General features: G+C 43.5%; 2 protein-coding genes across 3 annotated transcripts in view; both read left to right on the top strand.

Moving 5' to 3' along the window:
• The window catches only part of KTI12 (KTI12 chromatin associated homolog), a 57,053-nt gene extending 44,933 nt beyond the window's left edge, over positions 1-12,120 (top strand). Inside the window, exons 6-9 of the mRNA XM_029575956.1 lie at positions 7,077-7,236; positions 10,337-10,399; positions 10,863-10,931; positions 11,795-12,120. Of these exons, the coding sequence (XP_029431816.1) occupies positions 7,077-7,236; positions 10,337-10,399; positions 10,863-10,931; positions 11,795-11,938 (436 nt within the window). The 3' untranslated portion in view covers positions 11,939-12,120. The remainder of the gene's footprint in view (positions 1-7,076; positions 7,237-10,336; positions 10,400-10,862; positions 10,932-11,794) is intronic.
• A 305-nt stretch (positions 12,121-12,425) lies between these two features.
• LOC115075507 overlaps positions 12,426-19,539 on the top strand; it is a 64,812-nt gene continuing 57,698 nt past the window's right edge. Inside the window, exon 1 of one of the 2 annotated variants that reach the window (XM_029575948.1) lies at positions 12,426-12,503. In XM_029575948.1, the coding sequence (XP_029431808.1) occupies positions 12,469-12,503 (35 nt within the window). In that variant the 5' untranslated portion in view covers positions 12,426-12,468. The other variant, XM_029575952.1, reaches the window with a different exon arrangement.

The following is a 19,539-nucleotide window of genomic DNA, read 5'->3' as shown; positions in this document are numbered from 1 at the left end:
TATTCATGTGTAGCTTCACGTCTACTCCTGCCCCACCAGCATCAAAATCCAAAATGGCACCAGCTAATGTGAGACTCCCCTTCACCCCTTGAATTTCATCATTAGAGTAGCAGATTGAGTGGGGGGAGGGAAGACCTGACGCTGCCCTTAGGTAAGTAACTGTGGGGTGGGTTGGAGACATGGGGGGGGAGGCAAGGTTTATGGAGAGGAGCAGAGCTTGCTAATCAGCTTGGTGGGGGTTCTTGTGTTTGTGGGTAGGGGGGAACACTCATGGCTCTCTGCTTGTATATTGCCAGAATGTGCATTGCTGGAAACACAGAATTCACTAAGAATTTAACACTTTTTAGTAAATCGTGTGTTCACTGAGGGAGAGAGTGCATTTAAATTGTATGTTAAAGTGCATTTTAATACACTGAGTAAACAAGTCCCTTAGTTACTTGTAATGCAGTTGGCAGAGTAAAGTTGGCACAGAGTTTGAATGTTTGTGCCCCATAGTATGACTTTGAGCATCAATGGACAATGCCTTTCAAAGTACTGTAAAAATAATCCTGGGAGGCTCAGTGGCATACTTTTGTTGTATTTACACTTACCTTTCAGAAGGAGATGAGGAGTAATTTATAAGTTGGATTGCTTTTAATATGCAAATCTAAAGGGCTGAGGCGGCCTCTCTAGGGCCAGAAAATATCATCTTGTTTCAAAGGTCCCTCCATTGCCTGCAGGAAGAGGACTTTGGAGTTTTATTTCCTTCTCAGCAATTGATGTTTTAAACTGCCCTAAGGGTAGGAAAAAAAAATCTGTGTTTTCAAAGGTGCTCAAAGACCACAGGTAACAGCATCCATCTCATTTTTTTCAGTATTGGATTAATTTAAAGAAACTATGTTGATCCCACCAAATGTCTGTATTTTAGGCCCAAGCTTTTCTTAGAAGTGTGATGCAGGGACTAAGACATGAGTTAAGAAGTAAACCCAAGCTTGGGAGGGATGGGCGGCACACGAGGCACTAGGCTTCATTCATTGCAGCAATGGAAGTAAACTGCCACTGCTAATCCTGAGCACCACAGGAGCATACTTCCATCAACTGAGGGGTCAACCACATCATGCAACAGTCTTAATTGTGTTCTTGTTTGGATGTACCCACCAAATAATAATGATATAATGAAATACTCAATATGTAGAAAAAGCCCATGCAATCTGTCCACTTATTCTTTTTCTTCTGCTAAGGATATATATCGTAGCTGTCGTCCATAGTGTAGATCCATCTACAAGATTTCTCATCCCAGGACAGTCTTTTTTTTTTTTTTGTCTTCCTTCTTTGTACGCCACATATTGGTTAAAAAAGCATACATTTCTTAGATGAATCCAGAGCAAGTGGTTATGCACCTCTACCAGCAGATGGAGATGGAGCAAACTGACATCACAGTATATACACCCCTCAGTGACATCAGGCTGCCAGTATTCTCTGTCTCTAGCAGATGGTGGATGTGCATCTCACCACTGGGTATTGCTTCATTTTAAAGAAAAGGAGAATTAAGGAAATAAATTCACCCTGCTTTCCTGCGGTAATATCAAATGGTCCTTCCCACAGTTGACAATCCGTGAGGTGATTTCCGTGGTTCCTCAGACGAGTGCCTTGGTCCATTAGCTGATTTTTCAGCCAGCGTGGACTTAGCTGATTGAACAGCTGAAAGGTAGTGGGTGCAGATGGCATATGCCCTCTCCCCCCGCAGCCGGAGATTGTCTCTGTATTCAGCCAGGTAAGGCTGAGCTCCGGTAAATTAAAAAAAAAAAAAGATTATACAGAGACTTAGAAGAAGGGTTTTTGTGGGTTTGGTTTTTTTTGTTGTTGTTCCTTCTCCCCCAGTCTCAGTGCACCAGTGAACTTGGTGCACCAGTTCGATGTTTGTCCCGCTCTGTGGGAGGTTGAGAGACACGAGCAGCCTCCTTAAGCTAGGCCCTGGTCTGAGACTTTTCGCTGTGCGCAGTGTGGTAGGCTGCAACTGCATTTCGTGCACTAAGGTTGCCCTCTACAGAATTGTTGGTCCAGCATGTGCATCTAGCTGTGCGTCCAGGTTGTGCACCCTGTTTTTGGACGCAGTGTCGGGTCTTGTAGTCTGCATGTCCACATTAAGCGACGCCGTGTGGCCGCATACTTACCTTTGCATACAAGTGGTACTGTGCGCTTAAGTTTTTTGTGCACTTATTTTTCGGACACCTAGGTAAGCGCTTGGGTGTGTGCGCCTAAGTGTTGGATTTATAATTTTTGGGTGCCTAGTTGAGTGTGTATAAAACAAAAAAAAAGTTAAACAGTAGATGCACGCCTCCAGCCGCCATTGAGCACACTGTTGGCCATAATGACCCTGTATCTAAGAAGCCTAAGCATCATTCTCTTTGCACTGCTTGTCATATTAGGGCGTCTCAGTCAGGAGTGCCCGCTGATATGTGCCAGTGTTGTTTGGAGGCTCAGGGAGAATTGTCTTCCTCAGATTTCACTAGGCCTAATTCTTCCCAGCCGGATGTGGGTCTGTGTAAAGTCGACTCAGGTGGGGCGTCTGATTTTGGAACTCCCCTAACTGGTTCCTCAGCAGGCGTCGGTAGCAGTACCTCCTAGTCTGGTTGCTTTTACTTTTTCATGGGTAGAATTTTTCCCAGGGGTTGCAGTTCTTTCTTCAGGTGCAGTCCTTGGCCCTGTGCAATGCTCCTAGAGCGGAGGCGCATGTAGGAAACTTGCCTAGACCTTCTGTAAGTGCTGGAGGACTTCTAGAGCGGCAGCAGGACCTCTGGTTAGAGATCTGGATGGCATGGATGATGACGCCGATCCTGCCTCTGTTGAGGATGGTGAATTCCCCCCCCCCCCCCCCCCCCCCCCCCCGGATTAGACCCATATAGAGCTATGTTACAGTTCTTTCATAGAGATGAACTGCCAGCTCTGATTTCCCAGACCTTGAAAATGCTTGACGTTCCTGGGGCAGATTCAGTGTCTGAGCCACAGAGAAATCCCATTTTGGTTTCTTTGCGTAAAGCTGCTTGCTTTTTCCCCGTGATGGAGGCCATTCAAGAATTGATTGATCTTGAGTGGGGTGCCTCAGAGGCTAATTTCTTTCTTTTTCTTCTTTTTTTTAATTTTATTTTTATTGCATTTTAAGTTTTACACAAACCATTGTGATTGGAAAAAAAATAGATGGTTTACATTAAGATTATTTCAGTCCTAGGAAATAGGAACAAATACAGTAATAATTATAAATCTTTAAACCATTCTAATTATAATAAGAAATAAGTGGAGGGTGGATACAGAAAATCTTAGGAGCAAATAATTTTAAGGCTAACAAGGAAAAATAAAATAAGGCGGCCGAGTGAACGAGCCTAATAAATGCCATCTGTACTGACTAAGTCACATTTGGGTGTGAGTCTAAAAAGAAACAAAGTTGTGACGGCTCGAAAAAAACATATATTGAGTCTAAATATTTAACTACACATTTACATGGGTAGCGGAGAATGAATTTTGAACAAACTGTCAGAGCTTCCATTCTCATTTCTATAAATTTCTTCCTTCTCTCTTGTGTTATCCGAGTAATGTCAGGAAATAGCCAAACTTTTTGGCCATAATATTTTTCAGATCTATTACAAAAGAATAATCTCAATACATTATTTTTTTCCGTAATGAAAGCAAAAGTCACAAATAACACTCCTCTTGATGAAATAACATCTTCATGTGACAACTCCAGTAGCTCAGTAACATTTAGCTGTGATTGAGGTTCCAAATTCTCTTGGTCGTCTTCCCATTTTTTATGTGGCAGATAGTAGGCCTTTGAAATTAGGGGCAAAACCTCTGTTGGTATTTTCAAGATTACATTTAAATACTTTTTAAACAGTTCAATCGCTGAAATTTGGGTGATGACCGGGAAATTAAGAACTCTTATATTAGAGCTACGCAGTGTATTTTCTATATTCTCTATCTTCTTATTTAGCACTGTCTCATGTTGTATAATGTGTTGCTGATAACCTTCCATCATTTTAGATTTCTTTTCCAGTTCTTGCAATTTCTTATCTTGAACATCAGTCCTTTTCTCATTCTCAGTGCTACGTTTATTTGACTCCAGACACATTTTAGATAGGTTAATAACCGCTACTTCAGTGGCAGCCAATGCTTCCCAAATTGAGTCCATAGTTATTACCGCAGGTTTAACAAGAAAAGAAGTTAATTCTTGTACAGACTCACCACCTCATGCGGCTTCAGTAACAGTGTCCTGTTCAATTTCCAGCGTCGGGGTTACAGGGTTCATATCTATCAATCTTGAAGGTAAATATGTTCCCAGCTGAGATATTCCTCTCAGTTCGTCCTCTTTCTGGCCTCCAGGCACCACGAGGCTCTCCGGGGAACTCGCAGGCACCATCTCCCATCTCTCTCCCTCTCGCTGGGGAGAGGATGGAGTCTCTGGCCCGCCGGGGCTCAGCGAGATCTCCTCTGCCAATGACTGAGACATTCGCTCAACGTCCCTGTCCAACGCGGCACTCGCTCCCAGCTCTTTCGGCGTCGAGGCAAAAAAGGCTGGTATTGTAGCTTGCCTTGCATCAGAAGATTCAGAAATTGCCTGTCTCTCTCTGAGCCAGGCCTTACGCTTAGTATGAGGCATTTATTTCAAATCTTAGCAAGAGAAACTTACGGTATTCTAAGAAATCATTCAGCGGAGCAACCTTCTCCCAGCTCTCAAACGGCTGCCATCTTGACTCCACCCTCCCCAGAGGCTAATTTCAAAGGGGGTCAAATTTTGGAAGGCCTGTACCTTCTGGATCCAGTGGTAAGAGAGCACTTACATTTTCCGAAGGTAGATGCACATGTGTGCAGTTTTCAAGCGGACAAGTATTCCTGTGGAAGGAGGAGCAGCCTTGAAGAATGCTCATGATAAAAATATTGAGACTATCCTGAAGCAAGCATTTGAAGCAGTCGCAATGACTTTGTGGATCGCTTCTTGTTCTTCCTTGGTGGCTCGCTCTTGTTTGTTTCTCTTCCAGGAGGGCGATGACTCTGGGGTAAACTCCAGGGCAGTTATGGAACAAGTTGCTGCCTTCTTACCAGATGCGGGCTGTGATTTGGTCTGCACGTCAGCCAGAGGGGTGGCTTCGATAATAGCAGCAAGGCATCAGTTATGGCTGAGAAATTGGTCGGTCGATATGAACTCCAAGGCTAACCTCACCAAATTGCCCTTTAATGGCTTGCTTTTGTTTGGCAGCAAGTTGGAGAAACTGACCAGAAAGTGCGTAAATATCTGGTTCCTCATTTGCCAGAGAGTAAAAAGGAGGCACAGTGCTACCTTAACATGAGAGGTTGTGCCAGAGGATGTTTTCGACCCTATAGAGGAGCGACCTTTCAGAGGACTTGACCCTTCAGTAGTCTCAGTCTTTTCATCCCCAACAACCCAGAAGAGGCGCAGACTCGAGTAGTAGAACCTCCCGAACCTCCCAATGAAGGTTTGCTGACCTACCCCCAGGAACAGGAGATAGGGGGATGCCTCTCTCTCTCTTTTATCGAGGTGTATCGAAATCACATCGGATCAGTGGGTCCTGGAGCGGATACAAGAAGGATATGCCCAAGAGTTTTTATGAATCTATAGCAGCTTTTATGGTATTTTATTTCTAACTTTACTTATGCTATTTTAGTTTTTTAAATAACTATTTTATTTTATTGATGTTTTATTGTATTTATTTCTGTTTTCTTAACTGTCTTAAGTTAATTTATTATGTAAACCGTTAAGATAGAACTCTTTGTTCTGGGCAACGGTATATAAAAATTGCACAAATAAATAAATAAATAAAATAAATATGCGATGGAGTTTCGCAGTGTTCCTCGGGACATGTTCATGGAGTCTTCCTTGCCACTTCCCACAGAAGAAGCAGGTAGTGGAGGGTCCATTGGCACGGCCCTCATCCCATGATCCCTTGTTCTGGAGCCTCTTTTCTACTGAAGGAAGGCCCACCCCCCGTACATCGATACCTTGGAGGCATTTAAATGTCTCTTTCTTTTCTCCGCTATCCTGCCTTTCCTCCAAGATATACACGTTTAGCACTTTGCCGTCTCTATATGCTTTACCACGGACCGTTTTAGAAACCACCTTCTGGACCAGCTACATCCGGTTTATATCCTTTTGAAGGTATGGTCTCCAAAACCGTACACATTATGCCAAATGAGGTCTCACCAGGGACCCATACAGGGACAGTATTGCTGCCTTTTTTCCTGCTGATCATTTCTATTCCTATGCAGGCAAGTATCTGTCTGGCTTTTGGTGTTGCCTTATCCACCCTTCTTGCCACCTTAGATGGGCTCGGGGAGGTGATTGTTCTTTTGCTCTGTGCATAGAAGAGGTCACTGTTGAGCAGGGTGGTGAGCAGCAAGCCGCCTGGGTAATCTTACCAGATAACTTAAGATCTGCTGTCCACCATGAGCAGGTTTAAATCCCCACCCCCGGAATGCTCCCACCCTGCCTTTTTTTGTTATCCTGGGAAGTCATTACCTGGCTACAACATATCCATTCAGCAGGGTGGGAAATTCAAAACTCAGAACTTAGCAGGACAAGCCCCCTTTGAATATGGGGCTCTTAAATGTTGCTGCTATATCCCCTTCACAAGAATATTTTGAGTATCCTAAATGAAAAATAAATTAAGCCTTTCTACATGGGGTTTGGTTGAAAGGTTTAAGACATTCAAAATATGCTTATTGGAGGAAAGAAGGGAAAGTGATGCAGGAGAAACATTCATATCTTCTGTTACCTTTTCCACTGCCAGATTCTCACCTCATTCAGCTTGCTACTTACATACCTTTGGGAGCCTTGGCAGTTTTTGACCAGATGTACCTGCTTTTTTTAAAAAAAAAAAATGTCTCCTGAATTGTTTGTGCTAAGTGCAGCAAGCCTCTTTTTCTACTGTATAGCAGACAACCAGGCATGTAATAATTTTTTAATGTGGGATTCTGCGTGCTTGCTGGAATATATCAGGTCAACCCTTTGCTGATTATTTAAAAAAAAACAATACAATAATTATGCTTTAACAGTCAGTTTAATTACCCTTTGGCTCTTGATCCTGCAGATTTGATGCCCTAGTGCAGCGTTTTGAAGCCCCTGACTCTCGAAATCGATGGGACAGCCCACTTTTCACTGTGCAGAAAGATGACGACTTGCCTTTAGAAGATATCTGCAATGCTATTTTCCACAGGAAGGCGCCTGCTCCCAACCAGTCCACCCAGAGTGTACGTCACCAGTAGAAGTGAAAGTTTTGTTTTGATAAGGAAAGACTGTTCGTTAAAACAGCTTTGTGCAGATAATTTCACCATGTAAACATGAGTCTGTGGGGCTCAATGTATGAGTGGCGATCAGCCTGTCCCTGCATTGTTTATCTCTGAACATTGTAGTGCACAGAAAATTGGCTGTCAGGCTCCAGTTGCATTGTTTTTGCCCACTGTTGGCATTCAGGCTAATGCAATATTGGCTTGCGTAAAACAGGCACTCATGAATGAGCGCCCGCTCTCCTAATGCGAGCCCAGCCACCTCTCCTGGGCGCTCGAAGAATTATTTAAATGAGGGGTCACACTAAAAAGGACACACTAGGGATAAACTGTGCGTCCATGGCATCGGGCACCCAGGAGATGTGGCTGTGCGTCAGTTAGGAAAACGGACACTCAATTACTGAGCGTCCGTTTTCATAACCTGCTCACAGCAATGGGTTAGAAAAACAGATGCTCAATTAATGGGCGTCTGTTTCCCTAACCTGACTGTCAGTAAGAATTTTTTTTTCATACTGCTTCCTGTGGTTCCTTTTACTTAGTATTGGGACCATATTAAATAGGAAGAACCACAGAAAAGCAGTATTTTGGACTTTTTTGTGGCTTTGTGCGGGAGCTTCAGACGACTCAGAGCACGTAAAGACTTACCACCAGCTAGTAGCCTCATCTACATGCATTTATTTGTGATAAGCTCTATTAGCTATGCATGTTTTGGACGTTCTAATCCCCTTATTGCATCGGGTGTTAGCCTAGGGCTTCCAAAACGCGCATCCAAGAGCTTGTGAATCTGTGCTCTAGGCTCAGCACACGATATTAGGGATGTGCATTCGTTTAGGACGAATTAGGCAATTTCAACGAAATTGCCTAATTCGTCCTGGTTCGGGGACCCCGAAACCCAAACTGATTTTTCCCAAAATTTCAGGAAAAATGTGTTTTCGGGTCAGTGCGCACTAACTCCCCGAATTTCAAAGGCCTGAACCGCGGGAAATACGATATTTCCCACGGCGGGCCAAAAACGAAGCCCGAACTTCGGGCTTTGCACATCCCTACACGATATAGCATCGGCCTGACTGTATGATAACCTGAGGGCTAGCAGCTTAGTGGGGTGTTCAAAACACAGAGAAACCTGTGCAACCTGGTGAACCACTTTCCGTCTCACCATAAGGCCAACGTATTAAGTTGTAGTTGGCCTCACAAACACAGTTATGTACAGAAAAATGGCAAATTCAGCACTTAATTTCGTTTGCAAATTTTTACACGTGCTATTTGCTATTTTTTCGTGCATAATTTTGCATTTATGAAACTTTGCAAAAATTATGCAAAATCTCTAATGCATTGAGGAATCATGCAAATCAGCTCATTAACAATTTTGCATTATCAAATTTACATGTGGAAAAATAGCTCTAAGGATCTATTTTCCATGAAACAACTGTATCTCTAAGAGGTGTAAACATGACAAGAAGCAGGTGGCACCTTATAGGCTAACCAGTTTACTGAGGCATGAACTTTCGAGGACCAGAGTCCACTTAATCAGATGTATCTGAAGAAAGCTAGTCTAAAAGGTGCCATCCTCCTCTTATCATTTTTGCTACACCAGACTAACATGTCTATCCCTCTGAAGATTTTCCCTTCTAAGAGGTGGAGTTACAGGATTTTTACGAAAAATTTTGCAGTGTCACACAGACTTTATAAAAAAAAAAAATCCCTACAAAGTTCACAAAGTACCAGCTCATTCTGTGAACCATTATTGGCCCCTGTGTTTTATAAGGACCGTGAACTAAAACTTGTAGTAAAAAAGATTCTTTATAATTAGTGGCTAACGTTTTTTTGGACTAACATAAAAAACAATCCCAGGCTGTCATAGTACAGTGCGCTCAGCCTAGCACACAGCTTGCCGCGGGTTTGGACGTGTGTTTTGGACGCGCTACAATAACTCCCCAGATGCGCACATTTCAACATGCAAAATTTAACGCCAGTCCAGAGATGGTGTTAAGTCTTCATGCGCTGCAAGCTGCCACAAAAAAGCTAAAGATATTGTTTTTCTGTGGTATCATCCTGATACTAAGTAGGAGGAACCACAGGAAGCAGTACGAAAAAAAAAATCTTGACAGCAGTCAGGTTAGGAAAACGAACACTGATTAGTTTATTGCTATTGTTATCACCCACAACTCACATAATTAAAGCCAGAATTCATGATGATAGGGAATTTTTTTGTTTTGTTTTGTTTTCTTCAAGGGGCACCATCTACAGTGTTGATCTAATAGAAAACAGTGTGAAGGAGTGTCCCTGAAACGCTCCTTAAAAGTGTCGGACCAAGCATCTGGCTTGGTCCATCTTAAAAGCTAGAGAAACAGGTAGCTCTGTGGGTGGGTCCCCTGAGAGTAGGAATAAGGGCATAGGCCCAGAGGGGAACAGACAGGTCCCCTGTCTCCAGGAGAAGGCAGCTCTTGAAACATAGCTATCCTGAATGTGAATGCTGAAGGTAAGCAGATCGTATGCTGTTTTATGTTAAAACCGCTCTTTAAGAAGAAGACTGGAGTCTTATGTGTTCATGTGATGTCTCCATCCTAACACCACTCAGCTAGGTCACTCACACATGTACTTTCTCTTTGAAAATTGGTGCCAAATCCATGGGCAAAGAGTACCCACAAACTTTGTCCCATTGTGGATGGTTTTAAAATTGCCTTTAATACAATACCTTTGCCCAATTCAGCTAACTTGGACAGATCACCTATACTGCCCAATTTAAGAATTAGAATAAAGCATTTCTGTTTCATCAGGCTTATGCTAATGTGAGAGGAAGTTGATGATGTCCCTGCTAAAATGTTTTTTAATTGCTGAATGGATTGCATGTAAAACCTTGAAAATAAGTTTGTTTGTGTAGCTGTTACTATTGCCTTGCCCAGCCGAGTTCTTGGCAGTTTCTCTAAAAACATTTAAGGTTTTCTGGGTGGCCATTGGTTAGGCAGTATTATTCTAAAGATGTGTTGGTCAGACAGAGTCTGCTCTGTTATAGTGATAGACACTTTAGGCCGTAACTTTTCTCTCTCTGTTTTTCTCGATGCAGCAACCCTTCTCCTCTACAAACTATTTGCATGAGTTGGACAAGGTTACTCAGGATGTGGTCATGGTGCGTTTTTCATTGATTTCCTTTTTGAGCAAGGATGTATTAGATGTCAAGTCTTAAGAGCCTAGGAAATGATCCCATATGTTCTTTTGTATCATATTTCTGCCAGTGGGCTATAAAGAAGCCCTCTGGTAGGGAATACAAGGAAGACCATTTTAAAAAAATGAAATAAATGTTTAAAAACATGTGGGTATTTAGAAATGGATTCCCAGCAGGCTGTCTTTCTTAGAGCAAAATATGCTTTAAAACAGTAGGACTCTTTCTCCTACCCCTTCTGGACTCCCGGTCCTGTTCCTCGTCCATGTTATGGGCATCTATCAATGCCCAATTGGTGGACATGCCCCCTCTCCAGATCACTCCCGCACTCTGGTTGTGTGACAGGATTGCATCATTTTGCTGCATATAGCTGTTCTGTGATTTAACACGAGAGACTAAGACTTTGCCATGCTTTTCTTCTTATTTCCAGGCTATCCTGAATGCCCAGAAGACCAGTGTTCCTGGAGATGTCATTGCTGTGCCTGGAGCCAATGAGAAAATATCCTTCAAAGAAAAATTAATGTTATCTTGTTTGTATTTCTCCCCAAGGTCTCCACATGCTCTTAAGTGAGAGGAAGATTGCAGGAGCTTTATACAACACCATTATGGTTTGGTATGAAAATGAGTTAAGTTATTCGTAAATATAAAAGAAATGATGAATTAGAACAGCTGGTCTTGTTTAGTGGGTCTGTAAGTAGCTCAACATTGTACTATTTTAAACAGAGCAATTATAGATCATCTCTTTGCCTGTGTCAGGAAGATAAGCCTGATGGCCTACAAGGCACTAGATAGATGCGCTGTGAGGGGGTCTATGAACGGCTTGTGTTGCCTGACAGACTTTAAAGTGAAGGTTTCCTGCGGGATCTTCTCCCAGCTTTTCCTGCCATCTGCTCCACTTGGCTGCGAGCAGCGCTAGCAGTCTTTGTTAAATACTTGATGTTTACTGGACGTGCCTCAAGACTGCTAGTCATCTGTCCAAACTGCCAGCCAGATGAGTTTTTATGGTTGCTAATTGGCAGTTCTACTCCTGGATGCCTGTCACATTGATGCCATTTCAGTTTTGTAAGTCTAATGCCATATTATCATGAAATTTTAGTCTTGTCTAACCCCCCCCCCCAAATGCTAAAGCAGGATAATACGATTAAAAGCTGCAGAAGTTTGAAAACCAGAACAGGATTTAGATTATGCATCATTAGTGACTGGAGCCGTATGTAATGGGATTAACTTTGTAGGTGGTTTTCCATCTGTCCTCCTCACCAGAGGAAGGACACCATGAGACAGTCATTAAGAAGGAAGAAAAAATGTGAGGCAAAGAAAGATGATAAAACTTTCACTGTACGTTTTCCTTAATGCTGATCATACATAGAACTGACTAGGACCCTCAATATGGCAGAACTGAGGAAACTTCGACGCCAGTTTATCAGCTACACAAAACTGCACCCAAATGAAAACATCTCTCAGTTGGCTAATATGTTTGTACAGTACCTTAACAAAAGCACACATTAATATATTAATTGTGATTTCATAGTCTGCTGCCCTCAGTCCCCGTGGCTCGTGTGAGGTGCGTGACTAAGGATTTTATAGTTTACATGGACATCTTGTTTGTTTAATGTGCCCGTGCCTGAACAAAGCTTTTGTTCACCTGCCAGATTTTATTCAAAATGGAAATATAAACTCTCAGATGTTAAGTCTTGGCCTGTTATTTATTTAAAGGTAAGTTTAGAAATATTCTACCTATATGCAATGCAGTTATGAGGAGTGTCAGGTCCATTATTAGTGCCTTAAGTTTTTAAGCTGAATACTCAGTACTAGTACAGACTATAAAGCCTGCTGAGGGATTTACCACTTATCTGTTCAACACTACTAAATGTGTATTGTGCCATATAGGTACATATAGTCTAGTCGAGACACACAGATGAGACAAATAACACCATAGGAAATGTATTTCTTACAGAAAACATGGTTGAAATCAGCAAGGCTGTTGGTGAGATTCGTGGTTTAAGACATAAAAGCAGGATTTCGGGAATGGACTCTACATGCAGCAAACTAAGGACCCGTCTACTGCTTTAAGGTGCAGCTTCCTTAGCTGAGCTAGTAAGCCATCCCTTGATATTCCTTATATAATTTAACCAAGTATTTTCTAAACCCTATCCCACTAAGGGGAAGCAGACTGGAGGTGGCATCAGAGGTGGTCATGCAGGCCCGAAGCAGGGGGTGGCTGAGGTGGAGAGATCAGTTGCAATCTTCCGGGGCTGGGAACAGAAATGCAACAACAATTGAGGTGGGGAGAGAGAGAGAGTAGTGGCAGTGATGGGGATGGCTGGAGAAGGGGGGAAGAAGAAACCCTTGGGGGTAGGGAAGAGAGCATGGTGGAAACAGTATGGGAGGGAGAGTGGTGCGGCTGGAGGCAGAAGGAGAAGGCTGATGGGGATGGATTGGGATGAAATGAAGGCAAGAGATTGGTGGAGATAAACTGTGGGGAATTTGAATTTATTAAAATTTATAGCCCACACTCGTTGCAAAATGGTTCAAGGTGGACAGCAACACATAAACAAAAATAATACAAAACCAAGGTATCAAACCAGTTGAGCCACATCTGCCATACTTTTAAAAAGGTGCTACAGTATTGGAAACATCTTTCCATGCGATGTTAAATAGATTTGGTTTTAGTTCCTTGAAGGATTTCTCACATTCAAGCATCCAAATGTGCTCTGGCAGTGAATTCCAAAATATGGGACCTGCAGCTGAAAACACTCTCTCTTCTAATGTTCAAATGTGCTAGCTTTATTGATGGAACTTCAAGGAGATTCTTCCATTCAGATCTCAAGGATCAGGTGCGTTTATACACCCTAAGGATTGAGGTTTTAGGCTTATATTCTGCCATTGCTTTCACCATCATCTTCAAGCTCACATGGCTGCTAGAGCCCTGCAAGCACCCTACATACACAAACTGCTGGCCAGGACCTAAGTATATTATATAGAGAAAGATTGCAATGCTTCTGATTAAAATAAGTATTTTCCTTAGTGTAGACAGATGGGCTCAGCACTAGTGGGTTTATGCTCCCCTGCCAGCAGATGGAGACGGAGCAAGCTGACGTCACAGTATGTATAACCCTGCAATGACCCCAGCCTGCCAGTATTCTCTTCAAAAGCAACTGTGGACAGACTAGCAAAAAACTTGATTAAAAAGTTACTACCTTGGGAAGCTTGCTGGGCAGACGAGATGGACCATTTTGGTCTTTTTCTGCCGTCATTACTATGTTACTATGTAAAAACAAATAACCAGAACTGTACTTAACCAACCATAAACACTGAACTCGCATAAGGTTCTAGGTACCCCAAGCTAGGGTCTGGATGAACACTTACCAGTAATCCTTTAGGACCCAGAGCCCCACAGTAAGACTATTGACACACTCGTGTGGCAGCTGAGGGCGGGAAGCTGAGTCCATCTGTCTACACTAAGGAAAACAAAATTATCACGTAAGTAATTTCTCCATTTCCTAGCATGTAGACAGATAGACTCAGGACCAGTGGGATGTACCAAAGCTACTCCCCAACAGGGGGGAGGCTGCCCGTGTTCCAGTCAACACCGCGTGTGCAAAGTCTGCTTCCTCCCAGGCCTGCACAGCCAGATGAAAAAACTTGGAAAAAGTGTGTGAGGAGGACCAGGTCGCAGCTCGGCAGATATTGACGGGAGACAACAGACTAAGCTCCGCCCATGACACTGCCTGTGCCCTAGTGGAATAAGCCTAACCTGAGAAGGCAAAGGCTTTCTAGCATCCACATGCATGGCCGTGACCACCTCCTTAATCCAACGAGCTATGGTAGCCCGCGAAAGTGGAGTGCCCTGCTTACTCCTGCCAAGGAAAACAAAATTATCTGCATTTAACCTGATGACTAGCAGATTAACCTCCAACATTTGCCACTTGGCAGCATCAGATGAAACAATACATGGTTTCTAAAAAAAAATTGGCACTCTTAAAAATATATCCACAGGAAGATGGATTATACTGACTCCTGGTGGAGAAGCATTTTCTCAAATGGTGAGACTGGAAGTAGTCTTTGCACATAACAAATTTGGGGAATGAATGCCTTGTGTGGTACCCTAGGTGTTTGGTTGATGTAAATGGCTGTGGGAATTCAGTCACTTATCTGGCTAAATTACAGCCGGATATTGTATGTAGCCGGATAACTTTAAACAAGTATGTTTATCCCACTGAATGTATGGGATAAATTATCTGGCTAATTGTAGCTGGATAAACTTGCACAGTAATGGCCCTACTGACTGTGACCCCCATAGTTATTGGTGGGGATGCTGTTGCCACATGCATTGGGAACCGCATGCTATATGAAAGATTGCTAGGCATTGAGCCTCATTGAATGGTATATTATGCTTCATGCTGAAAAGTGCTATGCAGATACACAAATTAGAAACAGTTGTGACAAGGCGATAGCTAAAGCCAGAAGAATGCTGGGCTGCATAGAGAGAGAGGAATAACCAGTAAGAAAAAGGAGGTGATAATCTCCTTGTACATGTCCTTGGTGAGGCCTCACCTGGAGTACTGTGTTCAGTTTTGGAAGAATAGAGACAGAATGGAGACGGTCCAGAGAAGGGCGACCAAAATGGTGTGGGGTCTGTATCGGAAGACCTGCGAAGAGAGTCTGAAGATTCTGAATATGTACACCCTGGAAGAGAGGAGATGCAGACCTTCAGATACCTGAAATGTTTTAATTATGCACAAACTTCAAACCTTATCCGTTGGAAAGAAAACAATAGAACTAAGGATCACAGAATGAAACTCCGGGGGGGCGCGACTCAGAATCGATGTCACGAAATATTTCTTCACGGAAAGGCTGGTGGATATCTGGAATGCCCTTCCGGAGAATGTGGTGAAAACGAAAACAGTCAAAGAATTCAAAGGGGCATGGGATAAACACTGGATCTCTAAAGGCTGGAGGACGGAACCGGGGGGTAACTTGCTGGTGTGGCAGTTACTACCCTTAGAAGGCATGGCAATTACTACCCTTAACCATTAAGCCTTGATGCTTTTAATGCAACTGAACCATTGCTCCCCGCTTAGAAGGCTAGAGGTCGGAACTGAAGAATAGCGTGCAGAGAGGTAACTTGGTGCTGCGGCAGTTTCTATCCTTAACCACAGACAGCAGGGGGAAAAAAAGAATAGGATTCAGACAGCAACCGGGGGCCCTGACTTCTACGGTCTGGGATGCTGATACACTGACATAAGGGAAAAAGCACAGGACTGCTTCTACATCCAAGTCCTAAAGAAAATGAAGACAGAGTGCAAGGGGATAACTTGCTGGTGCGGCAGTTACTTCCCTTAGCAGGAAGCATAGAGATTACCCCCCTTAACCAATAAGCCTTGATGCTTTAAATGCAACTGAAACATTGCTCCCCGCTTCAACAGCATTGGATTCAGACAACCAAGAGGGCCCAGACTTCTACGGTCTGGGGTACTGATACGCAGACATAAAGGAAAAAGCGCAGGACGGCTTCTACAGGCAAGTCCATAAGCAAAGCACGTCGAGCAACACTGAATTTTCAAGAAAGCTCGTCACCCAGTAAAAAATGTTACTATCTCAAATGTTTATGGGTATCATAAGTTTTGGGGATAACTGCACTTAAGAGAAATATGAGAGTAACCTGCACAGAGTGGCAGTTACTTACCTTAAGCTTGCTGGGCAGATTGGATGGACCATTTGGTCCTTTTCTGCTGCCATTTCTATGTGCTGATCACCGCATGCAGAAAGTGAAGACTGGCGCCCTCTGAGCTGATTTACAGATGTAAGGTGTCTAATGTACGAGAATAAGAGCTAAATTATAGAACAGCTTCCAAGGCAATAATCCATTAACATCATAAATGAAATGTCTGTACATGAAAATTAGTTTGTATAATATGATTATGCAAGAATATAGTACAACTTGATTATACATGGCATACTAAATATTACTGATTAGCAGAACCATTCAATTGAATCTAATTGCAAAAGAGAACACTTGAAGCACCTACTTAACATATAATCAAAGCTTCTGGTTTTCTGCAGCAAGCGTTAGAGAAGTCAGAGGCACTATTTTTTTTATGTTGAGATTCTGTGGCTTAAGTATATAAATTTGCATACTATTATAATTACTTAAAATGTAGCAATTTCATTCAAATATTTCTGTTGAGCATTTCCCTTTCAAAAGTGTGTTTTCTGGGCTGACTCGGGAGCTTGTTGAGAACTGCTGTGCAGAGGTCCTGAGTTGGATTTTCTGGCTCAGGTCTTTACTCCCTGGGCTGGCAGGGGTTGGTTGGGATACTGTGGAGTCGGCATTTACAGCCGCCAAGGGGACTGAGCTACAGCCAGCGTGCAATGGCAAGAGGCAGTGCACGGATGTAGAGTCCGTTATTGCCAGGATTGCAGATACAATCCTGGTACATGGCGCCTGGCTGAGGACTGTCGCAGCAGGAGCGACTGGCTAAGTGAGTTAGGAGGAGGAATATAAAATAGGTGAAAAATCCCTAGGCAGCTGTGAATGACGGCTCTTGGAGTTGTAGCCCAACCCAGGCTAGTTCCAATAAAGCTGTAAGACCAAGAGAGACAGAGGAAACTGTCAAGCCGAAAAAAAAAGGAAGTTTTCTTCTTATGTGCCATCTTTTTGTTCTATTTTTCATTTATTTCAGTTTTCACTTTTCTTTTCCATTCATTCCTTTCTTGTTTTTTTTATCCCTATCCTCTCCCACCCAACTAATTGCTCTGTTGTCGTATCCCTCTGTCCCCAGTCTGTTTCAACTTAGCTCCTTCCTCTTTGGTTCTTCTCTAGCACACAAATTACCATACCCAAACCAACACCAGCTTCCCTCCATGTTTCTCACCCTGCCTCCACCATCCATTCTAAGCATATTCACCGTTGCTGCACATGTTGCATATTTTGTCCCCTCCCTGTTATTTGTAAACTGATATGATGTGCCCACTAATGTCGGTATAAAAAAAAACCAAACCTGTTAAATAAATAAATAAATATTCAAACTCTTCCACTGCACTGGCTTCCCCACTTCCATAGGCAGGGCCAGCCAAGGGCTTGTTTTCCTCTTTGACTCCCCCATAAGACCAACACCAAAGGCTGACCCTTGACCAAACCCTGCAACAATCCATACATCCATGTAGCCATATGAGGCTATTGTCTGAAACATCCAGCATCCAGGAACATAAGAAATTACCATCAGGCCGATTCAATACGGTGCACTCAGCCACGCGTTTTCAACGCAATATTAAGTCGGAGGTCCCAAAAATTAAAAAAAAATCTGTCCGCCGGTCCATGGGTTCGAAAACGGACGCTCAATTTTGCCGGCATCCATTTTCCAAACCCATGGCTGTCAGCAGGTTTGAAAACAGACGCCAGTAAAATTAAGCTTTGGTTGTCGGACCCGCTGACAGCTGCTGCTTCCGCTAATAAGGTGCTAGGGACGCGCTATTGTCCCTAGCGCCTCCTTATTAGCGCCCGGCCTCATTTAAATAGAGAATCGCGCGCTCAGGAGAGGTGCCTGGGCACGCGTCGGGAGAGCAGGCGCTCAACACGGAGCACCGGCTCTCCCGCACTTTATATTGAATCGGCCTGCCTATTAGGTCAGACAGAGGGGGCCATCAAGCCCAGCATCCTGTTTCCAGCAGTGGCCAATCCAGGCTACAAGTACCTGCCAAGTACCCAAACAGTAAATAAATCCCATCTTACTAATGCCTGTAATTAGCAGTGGCTATTCCCCAAGCCAACTTGATTACTAGAAGTTTATGGACTTCTCTTCCAGGAACTTGTCCAAACCTTTTTTAAACCCAGCTACGCTAACTGCCTTAAACACATCCTCTGGCAATGGCTTCCAGAGCTTAATTGTGCGTTAAGTGAAAAATATTTTTTCCGATTTCTTTTAAATGTGCTACTTGCTAACTTCATGGAGTACACCCCCCCTCCCCCTAAGTCCTTGTGAGGCCAATATTCAGTAAGCAGTTTAGTGGACAAATTATCCGGCTAAAGTTACACTCGGAAGTTCTGTAAATGTAAACTGAGCGGAGTTTATGCTTCCAGCGCTGCCTATCAGATGCAGTGCTGGAGCTGCCAGGAGCACATGAGAGAGACTCTTGCTACCAGCAAGAATGGTTTTTGCCACCAGGAGAGGTGTGGGGGCTAACTTTGTTTGACACTGCTAGAGGGGGGTTTCAAAGTCCAAGGGGGGTGTTGGAATTGCAAATTTAAAAATGAGGGTGGTGGTGGGGGGGGGGGGGGAAGACAGCCGGAAATGTTTGGAATTTCAAGGAGCAGTGGACAAGACAGAATAATTTACTGAACAGGTTAGGAGCTGTGGGCCCTTGAATTTTCTTTTTTTAATGCTGATACTGACAGCACTACTTACCCAGATATCTTTTAAAGATATTCAGATAATGTATTTATTATTATTTTTTTATACCGACATTCGATCTGAGATATCACATTGGTTTACATTCAGGTACTGTAGCAAGTTATCCGGCCATACAAACAGGTCGATCCAGTAAAGTGTGCTCCGTCGGAGCGCACTGTCACCCTGCTCTGGACGCGTGTTTTCCCTTACCCCTTATTTAGTAAGGGGAGGAAAACACGCGGCCCACCCGCGGCACCTAATAGCGCCCTCAACATGCAAATGCATGTTGATGGCCCTATTAGGTATTCCTGAGCGATCCAGTAAGTAAAATGTGCAGCCAAGCCGCACATTTTACTCTAAGAAATTAGCGCCGCCCAAAGGTCGGCGCTAATTTCTTCCGGCGCCAGGGAAGTGCACAGAAAAGCAGTAAAAACTGCTTTTCTGTGCACCCTCCGACTTAATATCATAGCGATATTAAGTTGGAGGTCCCCAAAAGTAAAAAAAAAGTAAAAAAAAAAATAAAAAAATTTTGAATTCGGCCCGCGGCTGTCGGGCCGAAAACCGGACGCTCAATTTTGCCGGCGTCCGGTTTCCGAGCCCGTGGCTGTCAGCGGGCTCGAGAACCGACGCCGGCAAAATTGAGCGTCGGCTGTCAAACCCGCTGACAGCCGCCGCTCCAGGCCAAAAGGAGGCGCTAGGGACGCGCTAGTGTCCCTA

This window comes from Rhinatrema bivittatum, chromosome 13 (assembly GCF_901001135.1).
Source record: "Rhinatrema bivittatum chromosome 13, aRhiBiv1.1, whole genome shotgun sequence".
NCBI classification, from domain to species: domain Eukaryota; kingdom Metazoa; phylum Chordata; class Amphibia; order Gymnophiona; family Rhinatrematidae; genus Rhinatrema; species Rhinatrema bivittatum.
Note: the sequence above shows the minus strand (reverse complement) of the source record. Positions and strands in the feature narration are given on the sequence as shown.